Below are 26,567 nucleotides of genomic sequence, written 5' to 3'. Positions count from 1 at the left end.
CCGGCATGCCCTCTGACTTTATCTTTTTGACCACTCTTGGGATTAGGGCAAGCAGAGGGAACAGGTAAGGTAGGTGGAACTGGGACCACGGGATTACTAGGGCGTCGTAACCGACGGCTAATGGATCCCTGGACCTGGCTACAAAGTGAGGAACCTTGTTGTTCATCCGAGAGGCCATGAGATCGACGTCCGGGGTGCCCCAGCGCTGGCATATCTGACTGAAGACTGTGGGATGAAGGGACCATTCGCCTGACGCTAGCCCTTGGCGACTCAAGAAGTCGGCTGCCCAGTTTTCCACCCCTGGAATGTGAATGGCGGAAATCGCCGGCACGTGACGCTCTGCCCAACGAAGTATCCTTGCCACTTCCGACATCACCTGCCTGCTGCGAGTACCGCCCTGGTGGTTTATGTACGCCACGGCCGTGGCGTTGTCTGACTGAATGCGGACCGGCTTGCCTACTAGAAGATGCTGCCAACGAAGGAGAGCGAGGAAGATTGCCCTGATCTCCAGAAGGTTAATGGGCAGAAGAGTCTCCTGGGCGTTCCAACGCCCTTGGGCCGTTCTCTGACAGTAGACCGCCCCCCCCATCCTAGGAGACTGGCATCGGTGGTGATGACCTGCCACCGAGGCGGGAGAAAGGATCTTCCGTGGAGAAATGACGTCGACAACGTCCACCAAGTTAGCGATTGTTTGACTCTGAGCGGAAGAAGAATGGGGCGATCCAGAGAAAACAAGGTCTTGTCCCAGACTGACAGGAGGAACAGCTGGAGAGGGCGAGAGTGGAATTGTGCAAATGGCACTGCTTCCATAGAGGCCACCATCCTCCCCAGGACTCTCATGCAGGACCGAAGGGACATGACCCTCGAGCGCCGAAGGGACTGTATCCCCTTGCGAAGGGTTGAAAACTTGTCCCTCGGTAAGAACACTCGGGCCAGATTCGTATCGAACTCCATGCCCAAAAAGGTCAGTCGCTGGGTAGGGCACAGAGTGGACTTGTCCTTGTTGACTATCCATCCCAGGCGTCCGAGGGCATCCAAGGTTATGTGAAGGCTGTGAAGACAGTCTTGTCGGGACGAGCCCTTGATCAGAAGATCGTCCAGGTAAGGGATGATAAGGATCCCTCTGGATCGAAGGATGGCCATGACTGTTGCCATCACCTTCGTGAAGACACGAGGGGCGGAGGCTAGGCCAAAGGGAAGGGCCGCGAACTGATAATGGTTGTTCTGAATCGCAAAGCGGAGGTATCTCTGATGCTGGCGAGAAATGGGGATGTGGAGGTAGGCATCCTGTATATCCACCGAGCAGAGAAACTCTCCGGGCTCCATTGAGGCTATTACCGAACGCAGAGACTACATCTTGAAATGGCGGATCTTCACGTGGCGATTGAGCAGTTTGAGGTCCAAAATTGGGCGAAGTGAGCCGTCCTTTTTTGGGACTACAAAGAGATTCGAGTAGAACCCTAAAAACCGCTCTTTTGTAGGAACGGGAACGATGACCCCGGCGGAAAGGAGAGAGGAGACGGCCTGAAGGAACCCTGGAACCTGTGATCGCTGTTTTGGGGATCGGGACAGATAGAAACGACTGTTTGGGAGGGAAGAAAACTCGATTTTGTATCCGGACGTGATGATTTCCCTGACCCAAGCGTCGTCGACAACGGATAGCCACGCGTCCTTGAAAAAGGAAAGTCTGCCTCCCACCCTGGAAAGCTTTCCAGGTGGGGGTGACCCGTCACTTAGATGAAAACCTTCCGGATCGAGCGCCTGAGGACCTGGAAGGCTGACCCCTGGATCTCCAGCGAGGGGCTGGCTTATACGATGGCTTTCTCCGGTCATTGGAAGCAGTGTTACGGTCCTGCTGGGATGAACCGTCTGTGGGAGAGAAGAGGCGAAAGGACCTAAAAGGCCGAGAAGCCCTCTTGTTAAAGAACCTCTTAGGACGGGACTGAGGAAGGGAAGTGCTCTTTCCACCCGTGGCATCCGAGATTAACTGATCCAGCTTGGCGCCAAAGAGCCTAGTGCTGTGAAATGCCAGGTTGGTGACTTCTTTGAGGTAGTATCCGCATTCCAAGACTTCAACCAAAGAATGCGGCGTATTGCCACAATGTTGCTGTTAGCTCTAGCAACGCACCCTGCCGCGTCCAAGGAGGCGGCCAGAAGGTACTTGCCTGCGTGATTAATTTGGTCTGCTAAATCTGCCAGCTCGTCTTGAGGAGCTGCCGCTGAAACGCCCCTGTGCAGAATTTTTGCCCAAGCCGAAATGGCTTTCGCCACCCAAGCGGAAGCGAAGATAGGGAATAGGGATGCACCGGATGCCTAAAAGATAGACTTAGCCAACGACTCTATTTGCCTGTCTGATGGGTCCTTGAGAGAAGCTCCGTCCGGAAGGGAAAGGACCGTCTTAGAAGAAATACGAGAAACTGGTGGATCTATCTCGGGAGCTTTGGTCCATTTCGTGACTAGCTCCGCATCAAAGGGATAAAGTACATCTAAGTACTTGCGGCCTGAGAAACGTTTCTCAGGATGTTGCCAGTGGTTGGCTAAGGAAGTGTCGAAATCCTTATTAGGGAAGGTTCGAGATGGAGGCCTTGCCTTCTTAAGGGAAACAGAGCATTCCTGAGGGGGGGCCTTATCCTCCTTAATCTTGAGTGTTTGGTATATAGCCAATATGAGACTACCATCTCCCGAGTACTAGCTATGTCGTCCGCCTCTGAGTCTGATCCAGATAGTGAATCCTCGTCTGACCCCGGATCGTCTGCCGATGAGGGGGACGAGGAGCGTAGCCTGAGAGAAGCAGAGGGACCCTGCGAACCGGAGGAAGAGCCAGACAGGACCCGCTTCCTAGAGCCCCAACTTGGTCTGTCCGTCTGAGGGCCACGGTCCGGTGTTGGCGACTCACCATGCGAGGCGGTCGGTGCACAGGTGACAGCAGATAACTGAGGTAACCGCTCTAAGACCTGGACCAGCGATTGAGACACCTTTGTCAGCTCAGAAACTGACTGAGACATCGCCACGGCCCACTCCGGGGATGGGGTGGTCTCCGCCCGGGGTTCGGAGTGCTCCTGAGGGGCCGACATGGTGGAAGGGCTGCAGGAGAGGCAGAGGGGAGACGACTGACCCGAAGCCCACTTCTTTTTACAGCGCGCACAGGCGTAGTGAGTAGCGGTGGGTCTGGAGCAGAAGGCCCTTGCGGGGTTGTGCATAAGTCTCAGTGGCAGAAAAAACACAGCCTGAGGAAACTGCGGGGGGGGAGCTAAGTTAGGTGCCAGGGATAGTCAGCGTCTAGCATACCGAGGATCAGAAGCGATGTGTCCCCCAGGCGAGGTCCGGAGAGAAGGAGGAAGAAGATCGGCAATCCAGGAAGAAACGCTGGCGGTGGGCGGGGCTAAGCCACCGCACGGCGCGATTGACTGAGACCCCAGAGGGGAGGGGGACGGCCAAAGACAGTGACAGGGCTGAAGTGAAAGCAGCCCTGAGATAGGCTGAAAAAGCGCGCGGGGAAAGCGCGCGCAGGGAGAGGGAGGAACTTTTGAAAATGAAAGTGCTCCCTCACTTTCACTAGCGACGGCGCGCCCGGGCTTGAAAGCGCTCCCTCCCTGTAGCTGATGAGGACGGGGAGCGCTGATGGAGGGAGCGCTGACGGAGGAAGCGCGCCCCCCCCCGCGACAAGAGGGACGCGCGCCTGTCAAGAGTGCTGGTTCAAGGGGCGGGAAATTCAAAAGGAGGAGAGGTACTCTGTTGTCCTAGACTGGCATGTGAGCGCAGGGCTGCAGGGAACATTCAGAAAAACATACCTGATGTCCCTGAAGAGGCTGACCACAGGGGCCCGCGATAGAACGCAGGTCGCTGGGAGAGGTGATCCTCAGTACCCGCACCGCCGTATGGTGCAGAAGATGGCTCCAATCCCCGTGTCAGGGAAACGTCACCGCTGGCGACCGCCGTCTTCCTCTCAGCCCTGTCCTGGGAGAGGGGTGAGGAGGGGAATCGGCTAGGACCGTCCATCCATGGCCCCTAGTACCCGAGGGTGATAGGGGAAGGTCCTGCCTGCGGGCCTGAGAGTTGCGATGTAGGCGATACCACATTGCTCGCTCAGCCGCATTAATAGGAAAAGCAGGATGAACTCACATCCCGTTTCCTGAGCTGTATCTGAAAAAGAAAGGGGAAATCATTAAAAAAAACACAACAAAAACCTCAAAAGAAAAGGATTAAATGCGGATCTGGGGAGATCCCGGTCCGCCTCCTACAGACACTAAGCACAAACTGAGGTGCTTGGTGCCTGTCGGTGGGTGTATACTGCCGGGGAGGAGCTAAGTTTCTTGTTTTGCATAGTGTCAGCCTCCTAGCAGCAGCAGCATACACCCATGGTCATCTGTGTCCCCCAATAAGGCGATAAAGAAAACAGTGCTGTTTTTCGGTGGATTTGTGCAATGGATATCTTTTGACGCTGTGCGCCATTTCCTTTTCATTATGCGAGTCATTGCTATTACTTGTGTAATAAAGCTTATTTATGTTTCTACAATTTTGGACTTTGCACTCTGTCTCTTGTAGGTCATCTATAGTCTTAGTGGAGTGTCCATATTTTATAGTCCATGTATAACTGGGTGTTATTATATTGTTTGTATGGTATTGATCTTATAATAAACGTTTATATATCAGCAAAAGTAATCAGTGCAATTTTATTTCCATTCCCAGAAACTTTTTTTTACATGTTTGTTACCAAGAACCAAGTGGCTGCAGCTAAAAAAACAAAACAAAACAAAAAAAACAAAAAACAAAATCTGTCTTGGGGTCACACTTGACTCCGAGATTTCCTTTGCCCCCCACATTCGATCACTGGCTCGCTCTTGTCATCTGCACCTCAAAAACATTTCTAGAATTCGACCTTTTCTTACTTTTGACTTTGCAAAAACTCTTACTCTTTCTCTTATTCATTCTTGTCTCGACTATAGTAACTCTTCTAATCGGTCTCCCTCTTACCAAACTCTCCCTTCTCTAATCTGTCTTGAATGCTGCAGCCAGGATCATATTCCTCACCAATCGTTACATTGATGCCTCTACCTTGTGCCAGTCATTACACTGGCTACCCATCCACTCCAGAATTCAGTATAAACGTATTACCCTCACCCACGAAGTCCTCCATGGCTCAGCACCACCCTTCATCTCCTCCCTTGTTTCAGTATACCACCCTACCCGCGCCCTCCGTTCTGCAGATGACCTGAGGTTAGCACCCTCAATAATCAGAACCTCCCACTCCCGTCTCCAAGACTTTACACGTGCTGCACCAATTCTTTGGAATGCACTTCCCAGGTCAATACGATTAGTCCCCAAGCCCCACAATTTTAAGCGTGCCCTGAAAACGCATTTATTCAGACTGGCCTACCGCCTCAACACATTAACCTAATCTATCCCTGGGTGGCATAGTCAAAAGTTTTACCATAACCAGGTTCCCCGCATCATGTTCCCACATGCTTTATGCATCCATTAGCCCTGTGTCTGTACTGTTACACACTTAACATTATGGCTGGTCCGAACAATCAGGGCAATTGTTACCACCCACCTTTCGTGTCTACCTCTTTCCTCAGACTCTAAGCTTGCGAGCAGGGCCCTCATTCCCCTTGGTATTTGTATATCTATATATCTATGTGATTATTGTTATGCTGTAATGTCTATTGTCTGTACAAATCCCCTCTGAAATGTAAAGTGCTGCGGAATATGTCGGCGCTATAGAAATAAAATTTATTATTATTATAACAAAACAAAATAAGGCCACATACAACTGTCAAGTGAAGAACAATGTTGTAGGTCCAAAAGGCCCCCAAAAAGGGCATTCCTTTATGGGGTTATCCAGCACCTCTCAGTTCCACATTAGTAGGCAACAGACTGGTGCTACATTAGGCTAGTAACATCAGTTGGATACTTGCCAAGTATTGTATAGTCATTTTGTTCTGATAGGACAGGTGAATGATACTGGGCAACTGCGCACGAGACCTGGCGAGTGGCTGCCACATGCCATGTCAGTAAGGTCTTTCAATGCGGAAGAGAAGAACACTGGGTAAAAGTGAGGTGTTAAAAAGAGATGTCCAGAACAAAAGGTTTTAAAATCCACCTCAACAACATTATACACTGATCAAAAAAATAAAGGGAACACTTACACAACAGAATATAACTCCAAGTAAATCAAACCTTCGTGAACTCAAACTGTCCACTTAGGAAGCAACACTGATTGATAATCAATTTCACTTGCTGTTGTGCAAATGGAATAGACAACAGATGGAAATTATTGGCAATTATCAAGACACCCTCAATAAAAGAGTGGTTCTGCAGGTGGGGACCACATCTCAGTACCAATGCTTTCTGGCTGATGTTTTGGTCACTTTTGTATCTTGGTTGTGCTTTCACACTCGTGGTAGCATGAGACACTACAACCCACACAAGTGGCTCAGGTAGTGGAGCTCATCCAGGATGGCACATCAATACGAGCTGTGGCAACAAGGTTTGCTGTGTCTGTCAGTGTAGTGTCCAGAGGCGCTACCAGGAGACAGGCCAGTACACCAGGAGACGTGAAGGGGGCCGTAGGAGGGCAACAACCCAGCAGCAGGACTGCTATCTCCACCTTTATGCAAGGAGGAATAGGAGGAGTACTGACAGAGCCTTGCAAAATGACCTCCAGCAGGCCACAATGTGCATGTGTCCGCACAAACTGTTAGAAACCGACTCCATGAGGATGGTCTGAGGGTCCGACGTCCACAGATTGGGGTTGTGCTCACAGCTCAACACCATGCAGGACGCTTGGCATTTGCCACAGAACACCAGGATTGGCAAATTCACCACTGGTGCCCTGTGCTCCACAGATGAAAGCAGGTTCACACTGAGCACATGTGACAGACGTGACAGAGCCTGGATACGCCGTGGAGAACAATCTGCTGCCTGCAACATCCTTCTGCATGACCGGTTTGGCAGTGGGTCAGTAATAGTGTGGGGTGGCATTTCTTTGGAGGGCCGCACATCCCTCCATGTGCTCGCCAGAGGTAGCCTGACTGCCATTAGGTACCGAGATGAGATCCTCAGACCCCTTGTGAGACCATATGCTGGTACGGTTGGCCCTGGTTCCTCCTAATGCAGGACAATGCCAGACCTCATGTGGCTGGAGTGTCAGCAGTTTCTGCAAGATGAAGGCATTGAAGCTATGGACTGGCCAGCCCGTTCCCCAGACCTGAATCCGATTGAGCACATCTGGGACATCATGTCTCGCTCCATCCACCAATGTCCAGTTGCACCACAGACTGTCCAAAAGTTGGCGGATGCTTTAGTCCAGGTCTGGGAGGAGATGCCTCAGGAGACAATTCGCCGCCTCATTAGGAGCGTGCCCCGGCGTTGTACAGTAGGGAGGTCATACAGGCACTTGGAGGCCAAACAATACTGAGCCTCATTTTGACTTGTTTTAAGGACATTACATTCCACTTTAATTTTGTGTGTGACTCAAAATCCAGGCTTCCATTGGTTAATAAGTTTGATTTCCATTGATTATTTTTATGTGATTTTGTTGTCAGCACATTCAACTTTGTACAGAACAAAGTATTCAATGAGAATATTTCATCAATTCAGATCTAGGATGTGTTATTTGAGTGTTCCCTTTATTTTTTTTGAGCAGTGTATATTATGGAATTCATTTGTCCTTAAATGACAGCCATGATCTTGCGAGGCATCATGGTCAGGCATCATGCTGGACATCAGTTCATCATGTTGCTTTCACAACATGGTTCAGTATAGATGGTAACAAAATGTCAAGTTTTGAGTCCGTTTTAACTCCTTCCCAGTGCAGCCAATTTTTGATTTTGAGCCTTTTTTTTTTTCTTCTTCTTCTTTCTCTTCTTTCAAAAGTCATAACTTTATTTTTCTCTTGACATAGCCATAAGAGGGCTGTTTTTTTTTCCTTTTTTGACACTGGGGTGTCACTATTTTAAATATACAATGTGCTAGAAGAAACCCAGAAAAAAAATTACAACTGCAGTGTAAGGAAAAAAAAAAGGAAAGAAATAACCTCGCAATTTAGTGTTATGCTTTTATAGTGTGTGGTGGCAAATGACCTGGCAACTTGACTTACCAGGTCAGTATAACTACAGACTTCTATAGTTTTATGTTGTTTTTGTTTTCCCGATGAGAAGGCTTATTTTTTTCGTACAGGTTGGTTTTAATTGCATTTTTTAAAAATCTTTTTTATCCGGGTGCGGAGACCAAAAGATGTCCCCACGCCCAAGGGGTTTTAGTGATCTCACTACAGGTCTGCCTCACAAAGACCATTCTGATACTAGATGGTGGTGGACATTCTGCCAGAAAAAACAACAACAAAAAAAACCACAATACCTCCTTTAACCCCTTAACGACCGCCGATACGCCTTTTAACGGCGGTAATTAAGGGTACTTAAACCACAGCGCCGTTAATTCACGGCGCTGTGATTTAAGTGAATAGCGCCCCCCAGTGTCGGATTTTCTCCGGGGTCTCGGCTGCCAGGGGTAGCCGAGACCCCAGAGAACATGAATCGGTCGGTTTTTACCGACCCCCGCTTTTGCGATCGCCGTTATTAACCCTATAACGGCGACCGCAAAAAAAAAAAAAAAAAGCCGCGATTTTACATTTAATTTCTCTTTCCTCTGATGTGATCGCACATCAGAGGATAGAGAAATAGGGTCCCCGATCCCCCCGGTCCCCTCCCGGTACCTCTCCCTTGTCCTCCGTCCCCTCCCGGTGGTCCCGCGCCCGCCGGCGTCATCCGATGGGCGCCGCCATCTTGAAAATGGCGGGCGCATGCGCAGTGCGCCCGCCGGGAATCTGCTGGCTCCGGCTGGCAGATTCCATTCATTATTTTGATCACTATGATAAACGATCATAGTGATCAAAATAATAAAAAATAGGTATTAGACCTACCGGTAATGATGTTTCCAGGAGTCCATCCTGACAGCACTATGGAGGACGTCCTCCTCCTCCTTACAGGGACAGGAAAGCACACGAGAGGTTAAAAGGCCATGTCCCACCCCCTTTCCCTCAGTGATTTGACAAGTACCACAAGGTGGATGATGCTAGTAACGGTTTAATGAAACAGTCATATTACAGCATATGACATAACATAATACAACATAGTATAACATAACAGGGAGGGAACTACCCGTGCTGTCAGGATGGACTCCTGGAAACATCATTACCGGTAGGTCTAATACCTATTTTCCAGGACGTCCACCTGACAGCACTATGGAGAGTACCAAAGCACCTCCTCAGGGTGGGATTACAGCTTGGAGAACTTTTCTCCCGAATGCGGTTTGTTGGCCAGCTAACACATCTAGTTTGTAGTGTTTGCAGAATGTATTAAGACTAGCCCAGGTTGCCGCTCGACAAATTTGATCAACTGACGCCCCCGCCCGCTCGGCCCATGAGGCCGATACCGCCCTTGTAGAGTGGGCTTTTAAGGAATCAGGCGGGCTGGCGCCCTCAGCCTGGTAGGCGTCCGAGATTACTGAGGTAATCCAACGCGCTATGGACGCCTTAGAGGCCTTCTTCCCTTTATTCCTACCACCAAAGAGAACGAACAGGTTCGGGTCGATACGCCAACTATTGGTGGCCTCTAGGTATTCTATAACTGCGCGCCTCACGTCTAGCGAGTGGAGCCGCCGCTCCTTTTCATTTCGGGGATTATCACAGAAAGAGGGTAACACTACCTCCTGGTTCAGATTTCTTGTAGAGGCTACCTTCGGGGTAAATGCCGGGTCTAACCTTAGGATTATACTATCCTCTCTTATCTGGAGGTATGGATCCTTAGTGGATAGGGCCTGGATCTCCCCTATTCTTTTGGCCGTGGTAATGGCTACTAGAAAGGCCGTTTTACGAGTGAGAGCAGGGATGGGTATCTTCTCACTAAGGGCGAAAGTGTCCGAGCAGAGGAACCGAAGTACCAGGCCCAGGTCCCATGGCGGGGTGAGCTGCCTAATCGTGGGACGCAGGCGCTGTGTGGCTTTTATAAACCTTATCACCCAGGGATGTGTAGCTAACTGATAATCAAAGAAGGCGCTCAAAGCTGAAACCTGGACTTTTAGAGTGCTGGGCTTGAGGCCTTTATTAAAACCTGCCTGCAGGAACCCTAGTATGTTAGGGAGATCCGGGGTACCTGCCACGAGCTCGGACCTGCCACCCTCCAGACAGAATCTCTTCCATATCTTCCGATAGATTGCCGACGTCACCGGCTTCCTGCTGGCCTGTAGGGTGGATATGACCTGCTCCGACAATCCTTTTGCCTTCAGGATGTCCCTCTCAGGATCCTGTCCCACCTCGCGAGAATTTCTCTTTGTAACAACCGCGAGTGGAATTGGGCCCAACTGACACACTGGATGCAGGCCGTCATGAGGCCCAGGACCTCCATTGCTTCCCTTATGGAGAATTGACGCTTCAACAGATCTCTGGTTCTGGCCTGAATGGACTTCTGCTTCTGCTCCGGTAGCCAGGATATTCTGTCGGCTGAGTCTAGGAGGACTCCCAGGAATACCTTTCTGGTGTTTGGAATGAGGTCCGACTTCTCCCAGTTGATCACCCAGCCCAGGATCTCCAACACAGTAGTTGTTCGGATCCTGTCTCGGATGAGCGCTTCTTTGGATCTTGCCACCAGTAAGAAGTCGTCCAGGTACGGCACAATCACAATACCCTGATCTCTCAGGTAGGCCACCACCTCTACCACCAGCTTTGTAAAGATCCTGGGGGCTGAGGCCAGCCCGAATGGATGACCCTGGAACTGGAAATGGCAGGTCCGGGCTGGTGAACTGATCGCGAACCTTAGTAGGCTTTGGGATGAGGGATGAATAGGAACCTGATAATATGCCTTTTTTAGGTCTAGGGTGCACATAACTGCGTCCCTGTCTATCAGAGGAATTGCGGATCGGATTGACTCCATCCGGAACCTCCTGTATCTGACCCAAGCATTTAGTGGCTTCAGGTTTATGATGGTGCGGGCCTCGCCGGATTTCTTTGTAATTGCAAACAGGGAAGAGTAGTGACCTTTCCCTCTTTCTGATGGTGAAACTGGTATTATGACCCCTGAGTCTAACATGTCCTGAAGATCCGACCACATTGCGGAGTCCTCCTGGACGGCAGTGGGGGCAATATATCTGTCGGGGGGAGGAGAATAGAGCTCTATCCTGTAACCTTCTCTGATGGTTCTGAGGACCCACTGATTGTTGGTGACTCGCGACCAGTTTGCTGCAAAGTGGCGAAGTCTCCCCCCAATGCCTATGGCGTCATTGTCTCCTCGACCTCGATGTCGATGCAAATGGGGGATCTCTGTTCTTCCCACTTTGGCTGAAGGAGCCTCTGTAGGAGCTTCTATTAGACCTCGCCCGGCCCCTAAACTCTGACTGTCCTCTGAAGAAGGAGCCTCTCCGAAAGGACTGGGACCGCCTGGGCTTTTCTTCCGGGAATCCCTTATTCTTATCAGACACCAGCTCAAGGATATTATCCAGGGCTGGACCAAACACCCTCAGACCCGAGAAAGGGATGGCACATAACTTGGCCTTAGAAGGGTTATCCCCCGACCAGGATCTAAGCCAGACTGCTCTCCGGGCCGCATTAGAGAGGGAGCTGTTTCTGGCCGCAAACCTAACTGATTCCGCCGACGTATCCGACAGGAACGCCGTGGCTGATTTCAAAAGAGGAAGAGATGCTAGTATCTCTGACCTCGGGGTCTTGTTGGTTAGGTTTTCCTCCAACTGCCCCAACCACAGGAACATAGACCTGGCCACCGAGGTGGCTGCTATGTTGGCTCTAATCAGGGCCGCCGACGTCTCCCATGCTCTTTTTAACAAGACGTCCGCCTTTCTATCCATTGGGTCTCGAAGACCGGATGAGTCCTCGGCTGGGATAGCCGATTTCTTCGTAACCTTGGCAACCGGGACGTCGATCTTAGGGACCTCTTCCCACGCCCGAGTTTCCTCGGGATCGAAGGGCAGTCTATTTTTAAAGTTTCGGGAGAGTGTCAACCGACGCTCTGCTTCTTTCCACTCCTCCTGGATCATTGCTTTGATGTGCTCGCTCACAGGGAACACCACCTGTTTACGGGACACCAGTCCTCCAAACATTAAGTCCTGTCTGGACTGTGGCTTAGGGACTTCTTCCATCTGCATGGTATTTCTGACCGCGTGTACCAGCTCGTCCGTATCCTCCAGTCTGAACAGGTACTTTCTGTTCTGTTCCTGACTATCCCCCAGGATCTCGCCTTCTTCCTCCTGATCCGAGTTCCGGAAATCGGATTCCTCGCTAGGGCTCGCCTCTGATACTGGGACTGGTTCCCACCTCGGACGCTTGCGACTTGGCCCAGGGCTGGGGGATCGACGCCGGGACGTAGAGGCCTGAATCTCTTCCCTTATCAGCGACCTCATTTCGGAAAGCAGAGATGGCTGTTCCTCGCCTATGACCCTGGAGGTACAGGGACCGCATAGGGTCTTGCTATAGGTGTCTGGCAGCTTTACTCTGCACACCGGACATCTGACTGATTTGGCGGTGGCTTTCGCCGGGTCCTTCCCCAAGGGGGACTCAGCCGGGGTTCCCTTTTCCTGATAATATAAGGGGCACCTCATCAGATCTGGGCTGTGGGGACGGGTGGGGAGGGTGGTCTGCGCTATGCGCACTTACCCCTCCACCAGATGCAGTGTTGCCTTCCATCCCCTGGCGTCCGATGCAGTCACACAGCTGGAACCACCTGTGACAACTCTGAAGAACGCTTTGGTCCAGGAGCGCGCGCGCCCTGGATTTGAAACCGGCGTCTGACGTCACCGGATGTGACGCTGGTAAGCCGCGCCTCCACTTCCTGCCGGGCATCTGCGCGCGACCGCGCTCGGCGCGAGCCCTCCGGCCTCCACTGCCCAGCGTCAGCGTCTTCCTGCGGGTACTCGGCCCGCCGCCCCACTTCTGTCGGTGCCCGCATGGCCAGCCGCCTGCGGGGAGCCGACCCATCCTGGAGCCGAGAGCCCCCCCACCGGGAGGAACGGCTCCCTCCAGGAGCGTCGTCCTGCTCCTGGCCTTTGGAGCCGAGGGACTCCCCACCGGGAAGTTTCGGCCCCGGGACCTCTTGACAGGGGAAGGATTGGACCGGCCGCACGATCCCCTGGGTCCCTCCGGTAAGCTCTCGCGTGTCCCTCCGTGCAGGGACAGGAAAAACACTGAGGGAAAGGGGGTGGGACATGGCCTTTTAACCTCTCGTGTGCTTTCCTGTCCCTGTAAGGAGGAGGAGGACGTCCTCCATAGAGCTGTCAGGTGGACGTCCTGGAAATAGTACATAACCCCCCCTTTTATCACCCCCTTATTCTGGCACACATAATGAAATAAAAAAAATATTTTTTTTTTCAGTTTTCCATAAGGGTTAGGGTTAGGGTTAGGCTAGGGTTAGGGTTAGGCTAGGGTTAGGCTAGGGTTAGGGTTAGGCTAGGGTTAGGGTTAGGCTAGGGTTAGGGTTAGGCTAGGGCTAGGGTTAGGCTAGGGTTAGGGTTAGGCTAGGGTTAGGGTTAGGCTAGGGTTAGGCTAGGGTTAGGCTAAGGTTAGGGCTAGGCTAGGGTTAGGGTTGGGCTAGGGTTAAGGGTTAGGGTTGGGCTAGGGTTAGGGTTGGGCTAGGGTTAAGGGTTAGGGTTGGGCTAGGGTTAAGGGTTAGGGTTGGGCTAGGGTTAGGGCGAACTAGGATTAGGGTTAGGATTAGGGATTAGGGTTGGGATTAGGGTTAGGGGTGTGTTGGGGTTAGGGTTGGAGCAAGAATTGAGGGGTTTCCACTATTTACCCACTTTGGGGGTCTAAAAATTGGGGTCTAAAAAATCACTTTTGTGGAAATAAAAAAGACTTTATTTTCACGGCTCTGCGTTTATAAACTTCTGTGACGCGCTTGGGGGTTCAAAGTGCTCACCACACATCTAGATAAGTTCCTTAGGGGGTCTAATTTCCAAAATGGGGTCACTTGTGGGGGGTTTCCACTGTTTAGGCCCATCAGGGGCTCTGCAAACGCAACATGATGCCCGCAGACCATTCCATCAAAGTCTGCATTCCAAAATGGCACTCCTTCCCTTCCGAGCTCTCCCATGCGCCCAAACAGTGGTTCCCCCCCACATATGGGGTATCATTGTACTCAGGACAAATTGCATAATAACTGTGGGGGTATGATTTCTCCTGTTACCCTTGTAAAAATAAAAATTTGGGCGCGAAAAGATCATTTTTGTGGAAAAAAAATGGATTTCTTATTTTCACGGCTCTGCGTTTATAAACTTCTGTGAAGCACTTGAAGGTTCAAAGTGCTCACCACACATCTAGATAAGTTCCTTCATGGGTCTAGTTTCCAAAATGGAGTCACTTGTTGGGAGTTTCCACTGTTTAGGCCCATCAGGGGCTCTGCAAACGCAACATGATGCCCGCAGACCATTCCATCAAAGTCTGCATTCCAAAATGGCACTCCTTCCCTTCCGAGCTCTCCCATGCGCCCAAACAGTGGTTCCTCCCCACATATGGGGTATCAGCGTACTCAGGACAAATCGCATAATAACTGTGGGGGTATGATTTCTCCTGTTACCCTTGTAAAAATAAAAATTTGGGGGTGAAAAGATCATTTTTGTGGAAAAAAAATGGATTTCTTATTTTCACGGCTCTACGTTATAAACTTCTGTGAAGCACTTGAAGGTTCAAAGTGCTCACCACACATCTAGATAAGTTCCTTCATGGGTCTAGTTTCCAAAATGGAGTCACTTGTTGGGGGTTTCCACTGTTTAGGCCCATCAGGGGCTCTGCAAACGCAACATGATGCCCGCAGACCATTCCATCAAAGTCTGCATTCCAAAATGGCACTCCTTCCCTTCCAAGCTCTCCCATGCACCCAAACAGTGGTTCCTCCCCACATATGGGGTATCAGCGTACTCAGGACAAATCGCATAACAACTGTGGGGGTATGATTTCTCCTGTTACCCTTGTAAAAATAAAAATTTGGGGGTGAAAAATCCATTTTTTTTTCCACAAAAATGATCTTTTCACCCCCAAATTTTTATTTTTACAAGGGTAACAGGAGAAATCATACCCCCACAGTTATTATGCGATTTGTCCTGAGTACGCTGATACCCCATATGTGGGGAGGAACCACTGTTTGGGTGCATGGGAGAGCTTGGAAGGGAAGGAGTGCCATTTTGGAATGCAGACTTTGATGGAATGGTCTGCGGGCATCATGTTGCGTTTGCAGAGCCCCTGATGGGCCTAAACAGTGGAAACCCCCAACAAGTGACTCCATTTTGGAAACTAGACCCATGAAGGAACTTATCTAGATGTGTGGTGAGCACTTTGAACCTTCAAGTGCTTCACAGAAGTTTATAACGTAGAGCCGTGAAAATAAGAAATCCATTTTTTTTCCACAAAAATGATCTTCTTATTTTCACGGCTCTACGTTATAAACTTCTGTGAAGCACTTGAAGGTTGAAAGTGCTCACCACACATCTAGATAAGTTCCTTAATGGGTCTAGTTTCCAAAATGGGGTCACTTGTTGGAGTTTTCCACTGTTTAGGCACATTAAGGGCTCTCCGAACGCAACATGGCATCCGATCTTAATTCCAGCCAATTCTGCGTTGAAAAAGTCAAACGGTGCTCCATCCCTTGCGAGCTCTGCCGTGTGCTGAAAAAGGGGTTTACCCCCACATATGGGGTATCGGCGTATTCAGGAGAAATTGTACAACAAATTTTGTGGTTGATTTTCTCTTTTAACACTTGTGAAAATAAAAAAAATTGGTTCTGAAGTAATTTTTTTCCAAAAAAAAGTTAAATGTTAATTTTTTCCATCCACATTGCTTTCGGTCCTGTGAAGCACTTAAAGGGTTAATAAACTTCTTGAATGTGGTTTTGAGCACCTTGAGGGGTCTAGTTTTTAGAATGGTGCCACTTTTGGGTATTTTCTGTCATGTACACCCCTCAAAATGACTTTAAATATGATGTGGTCCCTAAAAAAAATGGCTTTGTAAATTTTGTTGTAAAAATGAGAAATCGCTGGTCAAATTTTAACCCTTATAACTTCCTAACAAAAAAAAATTTTGCATCCAAAATTGTGCTGATGTAAAGTAGACATGTGGGAAATGTTATTTATTAAGAAATTTATGTGACACATCTCTCTGATTTAAGGGCATAAAAATTTAAAGTTTTAAAATTGCAAAATTTTAAATTTTTTTGCCATATTTGTGTTTTTTTCATAAATAAACACAAGACTTATCGAAGAAATTTTACCACTAACATGAAGTACAATATGTCACGAAAAAACAATCTCAGAATCAGCAGGATCCATTAAAGCGTTCCAGAGTTATAACCTCATAAAGGGACAGTGGTCAGAATTGTAAAAATTGGCCTGGTCATTAAGCTGCAAACTGGCTCTGTCGCTAAGGGGTTAAGAGTGGAAAATATTACTTACTAGAAAGAAAAACCTTAAATGTGTCACTCGCTTGACATGAGCTCCTGAAATGAGTGTAGCTGATCACAACGCCAATGAATATAGGAAATTGGCCACAGGAGACTAAACGTATGTAGGTCTATACCCAGTTGGTGAATCTCTGAACACACTAGGTATTCAACATAACTAAATATGCGAAGAGCAGAGCCTAACTTTTTGCCTGTGTAACACCTCCCATAGTAGCAGCTAATCGGTAGAAGTTTCACACTTACTATTCTTATAAATAATAAAAATAATGAAGAAAGCATTGCATATGGCAAGTATCTTTCATGCGGTTTGGATTATAACAAATGGGGTCTCCCCATGTACAAACCTGTCCCCTGTTTTAAACTCTCTGTACACCTTGCTCTTCTTTTTCTTTTTGTGCTTCCTCTTCAAATTTCGTATGGACAGAGGGATACTCTTCTTACGCCCAGGCCCACTGCCACTTTTTGAGGAGGTTGTAGAACTTGCTGATGACGTTACAGAACTGGTGTCATCAGTGTCTTCTGCGGCCTCATCATCTGCATCCTGCTCACCAGGCCGGAGCGGCAAGTCCTGAAACATCTCCCGGACATTCCCGATCAATTGATCCTGCGCAGAACATTCGTCAAAACTTTGCACTGTCCTCATTTCCTTAGCATGGTCATCATCACCTTGCAGGCCGCCTTTCTCAACCGTCTCCGCATTAAAAGCGTTTCTCTTCAGTAGCTCTATTGGGTTGCTAGGCTCTTGTGTGCATGAGATAATCTTCACAATTTGCTTCTCCCGCAACTTTTCTACTTGCTGAAAACAAGATGAAAGAAGAAATGTATCATAACATTTATGATAAAGCACAACAGATGAAACAATAACTCCACACCACAGCCTATGTGCATCCTAGAATAAATGCTCTTATCCTTTACACTTGTTTCAATGCTAGGTACAGGAAGAGAAAACATTGTAAGATTTGCCAGATATTAAATAATTTAAAGAAATCCCAATGCTTTAGTAGTGTTCCATAAACTTCGTTTAATACAAAGAAGCCAAGCTGCAAGTGGACAGAACTGCAGACTGACCAAATCACACCGCGCCTATACCCAGGGTGGGAACCGACTAATCTTCCACAAGAGTATTTCTTAAGTGTCAGGAGCACACACTTGGTCTTCTTTATTCCCCCATTTAGGTATCCAAGAAATTTGTAGCATCCAAAATGGATGACCTGGCAACCAATGGATATGGTCTATAGGCAGGTTACACTGCAAGGTTTTTACCTTTTGAGTTCTTCAGTCTTATGACATCACACTGAGTACACTGGGGTAGCGACCCTTACATGCTTTACCACTTCTTTGGTTTTGTCTGTAAAATGGCCATAGTGTGAACATGTGCACACACATTGCACGTATACCAACTTATGCTCCAGCTCATTTCTTTGGTTTTGCTGTAGTTTGTTGCACTTTGTACAAACAGGGGGCATAGCCCCCTTTCTGAGCTAAGCATTTCATCTATATAGCTTCCCGTGTACGGGTGTCTGAATAGTTGGGTGCCTGTCCTGCTCTTAGTCACATTGACATCAGCGGACACAAGGTAATATTTTATTTCTGGAGACAGGATAGGACCGTCCTGATTGGATACACCTTATCGCAATGGGATTGCTTTTATGCTTTTTTGATCAAAATAGTGGTAACCAAGTACTCTGTTATTTACATGTACTATTCACTCAAGTACTTACTACAAAGGTTTATGCGCATTTCATTTTTTTCTTGGGTTTTATCCGTGAAACGGCCACAGTGTGAATGTGCTCTTACACACTGCATGTATACCAACTTATAACCAAAGAAATGATCCGGAGTATATTATTCAGATAGGCTAAGCGTAAGCTGTACTCTCCAGGTACAGATATTAAAAAGGTACATGTGACTAGTGGTTGACTATTAGGCTACTCATGCAGTAGGTTCTGCATATGTGCCTTGACCAGTGCACTACACGTTTACATTTGGACAACCCTTTTCTCTTTCCGACTTCACTGCATACCTTCCGAGAGCTAGTCATCTCTCCAAGCAGGCAATTCTTCTCCAGGCTTTCACATAAGATTTTAGTGGGTTCTACCATAGTTGGGAAGATGTACAGACACCGCTCTCCCAGCTGCCGCTGCGTGTGGTCAAATGAGCCAAGTCTCTTCACCCTAACAGAGGAAATCAGAGAAATCATAAAACAGCGTAAACTCTCACAATCAACATGTAAAGAGATAAGCAAGAATATGGAGATAGATAGATATATATATATATATATATATATATATATATATATATATATATATATATATATACACACACACACACACACATACATACACACACATAGCAAAAAAAAACCCACAGGGCACAAAGTAATTTCAAAGGGTCACACGTATCACAATTTTACTATGGTGACGCTGCAAGGAAAGTGTGCAAAGCCAATCAATTTTCCATATATAGACTTATTGCTGTGGAAGGAATAATTAATGACAAGTTGTATACATAACATAACCCGTAAATATATTTTTCCTATTGTGGGTTATATTATGTATAAAACTTGTCAGCAGAAAGAACGCTATTAACATGCAGAAATGGGGTTAATATGCAAGTTCATTTTCTCCCTGCAGCGTTCAGACAAGTGCCAGGGCTGGGCTGGTTAGTAACCCTATCATCCTGCAGATTAACCACATATCTGCAGGTGAATAGCTTTTTTCCCTGGTGACAGGTTCCCTTTAAATTATTCCTCTTACACCTCTGCATATTTTAATGGTCTGTGTATGTTTTTTTGTATACTTTATTCTGACCTTTTTCAATAAAATACATTTCTCTATCGCCTTATTGGGGGACACAGGAACCATGGGTGTATGCTGCTGCCACTAGGAGGCTGACACTATGCAGAAAAAAAAAAGTTAGCTCCTCCTCCGCAGTTACTCCAGGCACGGGCTTCAATTTGGGCCTTGTTCGGCGTCGCGGCCACGCCCCCCGCCTTCATCCTTGGGCAGGCTTTTTTCCCGCCCGTTTCGGGCCCACCCACCGCTCTCTCCCTCTATGTTCTGCGCCCCTAAGGCGGCGCATGGCCCCGCCCACTCCCACTAGCCTGCCTTCTGTCTTTAGGCTGCGCCATCTTCGGCCTTATAACAGTGCAGTTGATTCCGCCTATTCTCCCTTCCTCGGCCCCTCAGTGAAAAGCGCACGCTTTTCTGCACTGCTCCTCTCAGGCTGCATCCATTTTCTCAGTCCCCCAACCTTCCGGCAAAAGAGGCGATCGTTGTCTTCCAGCGTGAGACACGGTTAGTTCCTTCACCGGGCAGGTACAGCCTTTCCTGCCCATCTCCGCTCGGCCTAAACAGGTACAGTGCGGAGCATATTCCACTTATAGTAAAATTAAGCTGGGCCTCTCTATCCGCAGGCCAGTGATGGCACATTGAATCCATCTTTCCTATGGAAACTGATGGGAATTGTGCTATAGTGATGCAGTCTCTCATGTAAACAGTGCAGCCATTAGTGTAATAAGTACCCCTAGCCGTACTATCATTAATAGTAATATAGCCGGGCAGTCACTAGCGTAATGGTGCTCTGGAAACGTGCGTTCACCGACGTAACAGTGCTCCAGAGCCGTACAGTCGCTAACGTAATTGTTCCTGGGCGTCGTGTAGTCACTGGGGTAATGGTGATCTACAGCCGGTAGTTCTCTAGAGCCGTGCAGCCCTAGGCAATCATAACCCAGTGCCACCGGCCATTCTAGGATGAGCGTGACCGCATTCGTCAGATGCGACCGATAAGCAGCTTGAGCCTGGGCTGAGACCTGGATGGGAGACCAGCCTGCGTTCGCAGGTCCGGGGTCATGCACAAAATTCACTCGCGTAATGGTAATCTTCTGCCGCTCAGTCTCTAGTGGAATAGTACATCCAGTATCATAGCACACAAGAGCCATGCAGTCGATGGTGTATTAGTTACCCCTTGAGGCTGTCTTCTGTGTCACGATCCACTCTACGTCCGCCCACGTACATTGGACATGTTCAAACTTGCCATATGGCGTCTGCCTGGTAGAAGTTTTCACTCGCACGTCTTGCCTCGGAGATCTGACTTTGTCTCACCGCTGTTGTGGTTTCTGCTATCGCAGATCCGTACCTTGATTCTCGGCGGAGCAGGACTCGACCATTGCTTCACACATGATTCGGGAGCCTCAGCACAGCAAATGCTTCCATATCTCCTGCTCGCAAGCAATCCGGGCGCTGGCGTCACACTGCTCTAAGCAGAATGATGAGCTGTTTCTGTCCCTTCACTTCTGCAGTGTTTGGGACGGATTTCCAGCTGGATAAGAAGTCAAAACTGTGTGACACGGCAATTTTCTGCGGTGGCTCAGTAGATAAAGAAGCTGACCAAAACTCGCAGATCCAGTAGTTGGAACCCTGTCGCACAACAGAGAGTAGAGTTTAGTCTCCCTCTGATTCCAGGCCTACTGTTCTACTGTCAAAAGAATTGACTGGTCAGAATATGCTTTAATACAGACTGCGTGGTACGGCTTACCACACGTGAAGCCATTATTCTATCCCAGGCCACAACACAGAAGCCGTTAATCTGCCTAATGTCGTCAGGTATCTAGGCCTAGACCGCACCGCAACAGAGCGGCTGTCTCCCATATCCTTCTCTGGGTTCTCTCCACGCTGATTTGTTCACAGGTAACTTAGAGCCGTTGGCAGCTATACTATATCCACTATCCAGGCTTCAGACGCAATACCTACCAGGTATAGTGGTTGAAATAGCCGTATTACTGTGGAGACGTGTCCGAGATTGACTGCTCCAATGGTACTGGTGTTCAGTACCGTATTCTGGTGAGTCACACGCCCTCGTATTCAAGTTCCTCGCATCCTATTGCAGCTGCATTCTATTCTTATCGAGCATTTGGATAGTCCGCTACCAGACATGGTTAGTCATTACCGGAAAGATGGCGTGTATTTCAACCGTACCCGAGGTCGAGCGACTATACTGGTCCGGCTCTACTGTCCCATTGGCAGATGAGTCAGGAGCGTCCTCTCTCACGTTCCTCAGGGTCCTTTGCAGTGTCTGCCTAGCTCCTGTATAATCACCACTCTAGATGTGGTAACGGCATTTATTACCTCCAGCGGGCTGCAGCTATGCTTTCAAGTCTCTTTCATGTGAGTCTAAGACATGTTTCAGCTGCTTATTTCATAGTCAATAACATCTGTGGTCTATTAGCAGTTAAACGTCAAAGGCTACCAGGTCCAAACGGAGGGGATCTCCGTACCACAGGGCAGATCTCAGTAGCAACATATCTGTAGACTCCACCATCAGATAGGTCAGACACTCTCGTGTCAGGTACGGATGGTCGAGGTTTACTGTAGCATGATCTGGACCCTAGGGGTGAGTTACTCTACAAGAGTTTTGTCCCACCTTCTGTCCAGTTACAGTACAGTCTGCAGTCTAGCTTTACTGCACGGTGTGTTACGCCTATCATTAGGGTTTGGCTAATAGTAGTTTATAGGTTCTAATATGTCTCAAGGGCCTTTGAGCTACCACATTACCCAAGCTCCTTATTTGTCGGAACTTACCTATGCTTTCTTACAGACATCGGATAAAGCCTCCAGCGGATCACAGATGTGACTTTTGGCCGTGACTGGGGCAAGTATCTCACCTCAGACAGGAGTGGGATCTCACTCTGCGCAAGTATTGACCAGTGTAGAAAGCTGCTCCAGTCTTGGATCTAAGGATGAGTATGGTGATAACATGTTTCTTATTTCAGCCGGCATTGTATTTTTTTCTCTGTCTTCTTCGGGCGCGTGTTGTCTTAGACTTAGGCACACGGTTCTACACACTGTAATCCTCTCCCTACTCCGGAGGGTCCAGGATAGATTCGGCCGTTTACATCATCATAAGAATTGACCTTCCTTTCACCAGCCTAGTTGTCTTTCTGGGGTCTATTTGGGCTACCTAGAGCCAACTTTCTTTGCAGTTGCCATACTTCATGCTTTGCCGTGAACTTTCCGAGCTCGACTGTTCGTTGTTATAAGTCTAGCTAGGCTAGGGGTTTATCTTCCCCTTGATCTCAGTCTGAAGGGGCATCCAGTAGTTTTCAGTCTACCTGCTTAATGGAGCGATCAGCTGTCTCTTCATAGCCAACTGGTGCCTACATTGCAGCGATGAGATCCAGGTTATTCCCTGGTTCTATTCAGTGTTCGGTTCTTTAACAGGTTCTCAGGACCTGCTTTCAGAGCTTGTCATATTCTCATGGAACAGACTTCAGCCGTTTCCAAATAAGGAGGCGCCTCGGTGTATCCTTTTCTCCTGAGCGCTTCACAAATTAGACTACTTCTGCGACTACGAACCCTCCGGTTCCAAGTTCTCTGCTACGGCCTTTCCTTGCCCAGACGTTCTGCTCTCAGGGATACCAACGTCGAATTCACACAGTAGTTAGCAGGATCAACCTTCAAAGCACCCGCCGCTATAGCGTGTCCTGCCTTAGCTTCCTCTAGTGTGGCGAAGTTCTATGGATGCGCGGCCTAGTTTGCTCAGAGAATTCTTTCTGGAGACCGGTCGGTAGATTTGACCGTTCCTACTGTCCAAAAAATTTTTCCTTGCAGGGAGACAGTTTTTCGCCTAATCGTTTCCATCTAAGGGTCCAGTTGGCTTTCTGTTCATGAGCGAAATTATGCCCATATTGGTCCCTCACCAATTTTCCGTTCCTTCCGTGTAGCTCCAATAGACCAAATTATTAAAAGAGATCACCGGAAGGACAAGCGCTCCCGTTCCTCAGTCGCAGCCTCGTCGTTTCTTTGGTGCCTCTTCCTCTGCATGACGTTTGGAGATCTAGGATTGAGCCCATCCTTGTTTTTCAGGAAGGAAATTTCTTCGTTCAACATTTACCTTCTGTGAATCGCAGGATTTTTCCTTATTCAATGAAGCTCTTATCCAGTTCCTGATTCTTCAAGGCTTTGGCGATGTCCGCTTTGGCACGAACGGGTTCATTTCCCCGTTTTAGTTGGTATCTTTCTCTTTCAGACTCTCAATCACTCCTGGGGTCTTCCATAGTCTGTAACAGCTGTGGTGCACTTCCTGTGGATCAAGGGTCCACTCTCCGTCATTCTGAATTCCCTTTCTTACATCCGCCTTGGGCTTTCCCTTCATGACGCACACTCATCAGGCTACTTGGCCACAGCAACGGTACTTCTCAAGCTCAGACTTGAAGTATAGACTTCCTCGGGCCTTCAGGTTAGACTTCTGTTCAAGGAAACTGGTCGGCATTAGTAGGGTTGCCGGCTCAGGAAGGACTGCGCTTTTTTCAGTACGACGCACTCTGCCTGGGCAGTGTGTGTCCTCCTGACGGTACTCTTGGGGTCTTCGTCGGGCACCTTTGCAGTGCCATGATATGTTCCCCACAGGTCCATAAGATTTTCAAAGCCCAAGCCTAGCTTCGGCAAGTACAGATCGGGGTAAAAAAGACCTCGCAGGTGACCTTGCAGGTGACGAGGGTGATTTCCTCATCCGGTTGGAGTTATTTGCTGTTCCCTCCCCTTGGGGACTGCTTTGGGACGTCCCATGGTTCCTGTGTCCCCCAATAAGGCGATAGAGAAAACAGGATTTTTAGTTGCTTACCGTAAAATCTGTTTCTCCGAGACTTCATTAGGGGACACAGCACACTCCCAAATTGAACAGCTCGGTTTACTGTATAATATTGTTACAGTGTGGATTTGTGTATCTGTGGTTTTTATATCGTTACAAGATTGCTTCTCCTACTGCTTTCTCACTAACTGAACATCCTACTTCCTGTCGGTGGGGTGTATACTGCGGAGGAGGAGCTAACTTTTTTTTTCTGCATAGTGTCAGCAGCATACACCCATGGTTCCGGTGTCCCCCAATGAAGGCTCAGAGAAACAGATTTTACGGTAAGCAACTAAAAATCCTGTTTATAGATTTTTTATTTCTATTCTTATATATACACACACACACACACATTTTGTTGATTTGTACATTGCTGATTATTCTTGCCATTAATTTTTCTATTACAATTTGGTACTTCCATCTAAATCTGGTTTTATTATTGGTGTGGGTGCCTGCAGCAAGATTTCCCTTTACCAGTTAGTTAAAAAGGAACTGGCAAATCCCAGTATAGGTTATGCTAACACGTAATAAAAATGATCTGGAATTGTGTATGCAAAATCTGCAGCGGAATACCGCACCAACAAAGTGGATGAGATTTCTAAAAATCTCAGTTACACGCTGCAGAAAAAAATCCCCACAGGGAAAGCAAAAGTAGACATTTGCGGTAAATCCACAGCATTTCCACAGTTACATCCTGTATGGACACAGTAAGCAGCATTTAGTTAGTGAGGGGTCAGGATAGATACAATTATGTGGGTGCAAGCAGCAGTTCAAAAAGCAATAGTTCACATTCATAAGATACACAAACATTCACTGAATCTCTATAGACAAATAGATTAAGACATGTTACGTAAGAGACGAGAAGGGGGAACATTTAAATCCATAGATTTAGGAAGTAAAGGTGTCATGTCATACAACACAAGTGTACGGAGCTGCCAGTCCCAACAGGGGTGCTGGAGTAAATTATATGCTACAAGGAGCGTACTGAGAACAAACTACTGTGTAATGATCAGTGACATTATAGAGATGATCAAAAAATGATGTATCAGAGAATAAAGACATGGAAATATTCCAGTTGGAACACACAGCTTACTCACTTGTGCAAGTTTTCTTGCGTTATTACAGATGGTGGAGGGTCCATAGAATCTGTACCCCCAAGACAAAAGCTTTTTGTAATCCAGGTTACTCTCAGCTCTGTAACCTGCACCTGGATAGAGCATAACAGGATAGGGTGAGAAAATGAACGCACGATGGATATGATGTGATAAGATGGGTATTAGTAAGCAGGAACATGACGCACTACATGCAGTACAAAGCCTTGTAGACAGGATGTTGGGTAGGTGGGCACACAACAGGTTGTACAAAGGACAAACTACCACACAGTATTCACCTCTTCAACGCCCACACGGAATTTGCTCTTGGCGCTGAGGACTGGTTTCATGCCAGAGAGCCACTGGACATTTGAAAAAACTTTGGATGGACCGATAAGCACTTGGCCTGGGTAAAAGCCGTAGGAGTCATCAAAAAACAGGCCCTGCAAATGAGCAAAGACAGTGAAGTATACACAGCAAGACCTCTCCAAAAGACCATTTGTCATCTAAACCAGGGTTCCCCAACTCCAGTCTTCAAGGCCCACCAACAGATCATGTTTTCAGGATTTCCTTAGTATTGCTCAGGTAATAATTGCATCACCTGTGCAATACAAAGGAAATCCTGAAAACATGATCTGTTGCTGGGCCTTGAGGACTGGAGTTGGGGAACCCTGATCTAAACCATGTAAGTTTGTGCAATGTGCACCCCAGGTCAAAATGACTCTGCTATTGTGAACAGTTAAGCAAGTTGAAGATGAAATGATCTCTCAAAGACCTTAAGTTAAAGCTGAAATTTCAGTTTCGGCACCCTTGGAGATTTGAGTGCTCAGATAACTTTGATCAAGGTTTCAGACCTTAATTAGCCCATTACGGCTTGTTTACCATCATTAGGAAAGGCCAGGTGATGCAAATGCAAATTTCCAAGCTTTATAAAAACCCAGCCTCCTCTAACCTTGTGACCAAAAAAAAAAACAAAAAAAAAAACAAAAAAAACAGCAGCCATGGGTTCTTTTAAGCAGCTACCTAGCACTCTGAAATGAAAATGTTGGAGGCCCACAAAGCAGGAGAAGGCTATAGACAACAGCAAAGAGTTTTCAAGTTGCCCTTTCCTCAGTTCGAAATGTAATTAAGAAATGGCAGGTAACAGAACAGTTGAGGTCAAGATAAGGTCTTGAAGACTAAGCAATATTTCAGTGAGCGCTGCTTGTAGGATTGATAGGGAGGCCAATCATCTTGACTGCAAAACACATTCAGAAAGATTTAGCAGACTCTGGAGGTCTGGTAGATTGTTCTACTGCTAAGAGACACCTGCACAAATATGGACTTCAAGCTAGAGGCTTCAGAAGAAAACTTCTGCTTCCTCACCATAAAATTCGGCATCAGAAGTATGCAAAAG

General features: G+C 47.8%; 1 protein-coding gene across 1 annotated transcript in view; it reads right to left on the bottom strand.

Moving 5' to 3' along the window:
• UBE2O (ubiquitin conjugating enzyme E2 O) overlaps positions 1 to 26,567 on the bottom strand; it is a 98,024-nt gene that overhangs the window by 53,235 nt on the left and 18,222 nt on the right. The window contains exons 6-9 of the mRNA XM_073563172.1: positions 25,471 to 25,614; positions 25,178 to 25,287; positions 18,478 to 18,628; positions 16,799 to 17,250 (exon numbers count right to left, since the gene is read on the bottom strand). Coding sequence (XP_073419273.1) covers positions 16,799 to 17,250; positions 18,478 to 18,628; positions 25,178 to 25,287; positions 25,471 to 25,614 — 857 coding nt within the window. The remainder of the gene's footprint in view (positions 1 to 16,798; positions 17,251 to 18,477; positions 18,629 to 25,177; positions 25,288 to 25,470; positions 25,615 to 26,567) is intronic.

The sequence above is a fragment of the Dendrobates tinctorius genome, unplaced genomic scaffold (genome assembly GCF_039654945.1).
Source record: "Dendrobates tinctorius isolate UK_male_01 unplaced genomic scaffold, ASM3965494v1 ptg000383l, whole genome shotgun sequence".
Lineage (NCBI taxonomy): Eukaryota > Metazoa > Chordata > Amphibia > Anura > Dendrobatidae > Dendrobates > Dendrobates tinctorius.
This window is presented reverse-complemented; position numbering and strand designations above follow the sequence as displayed.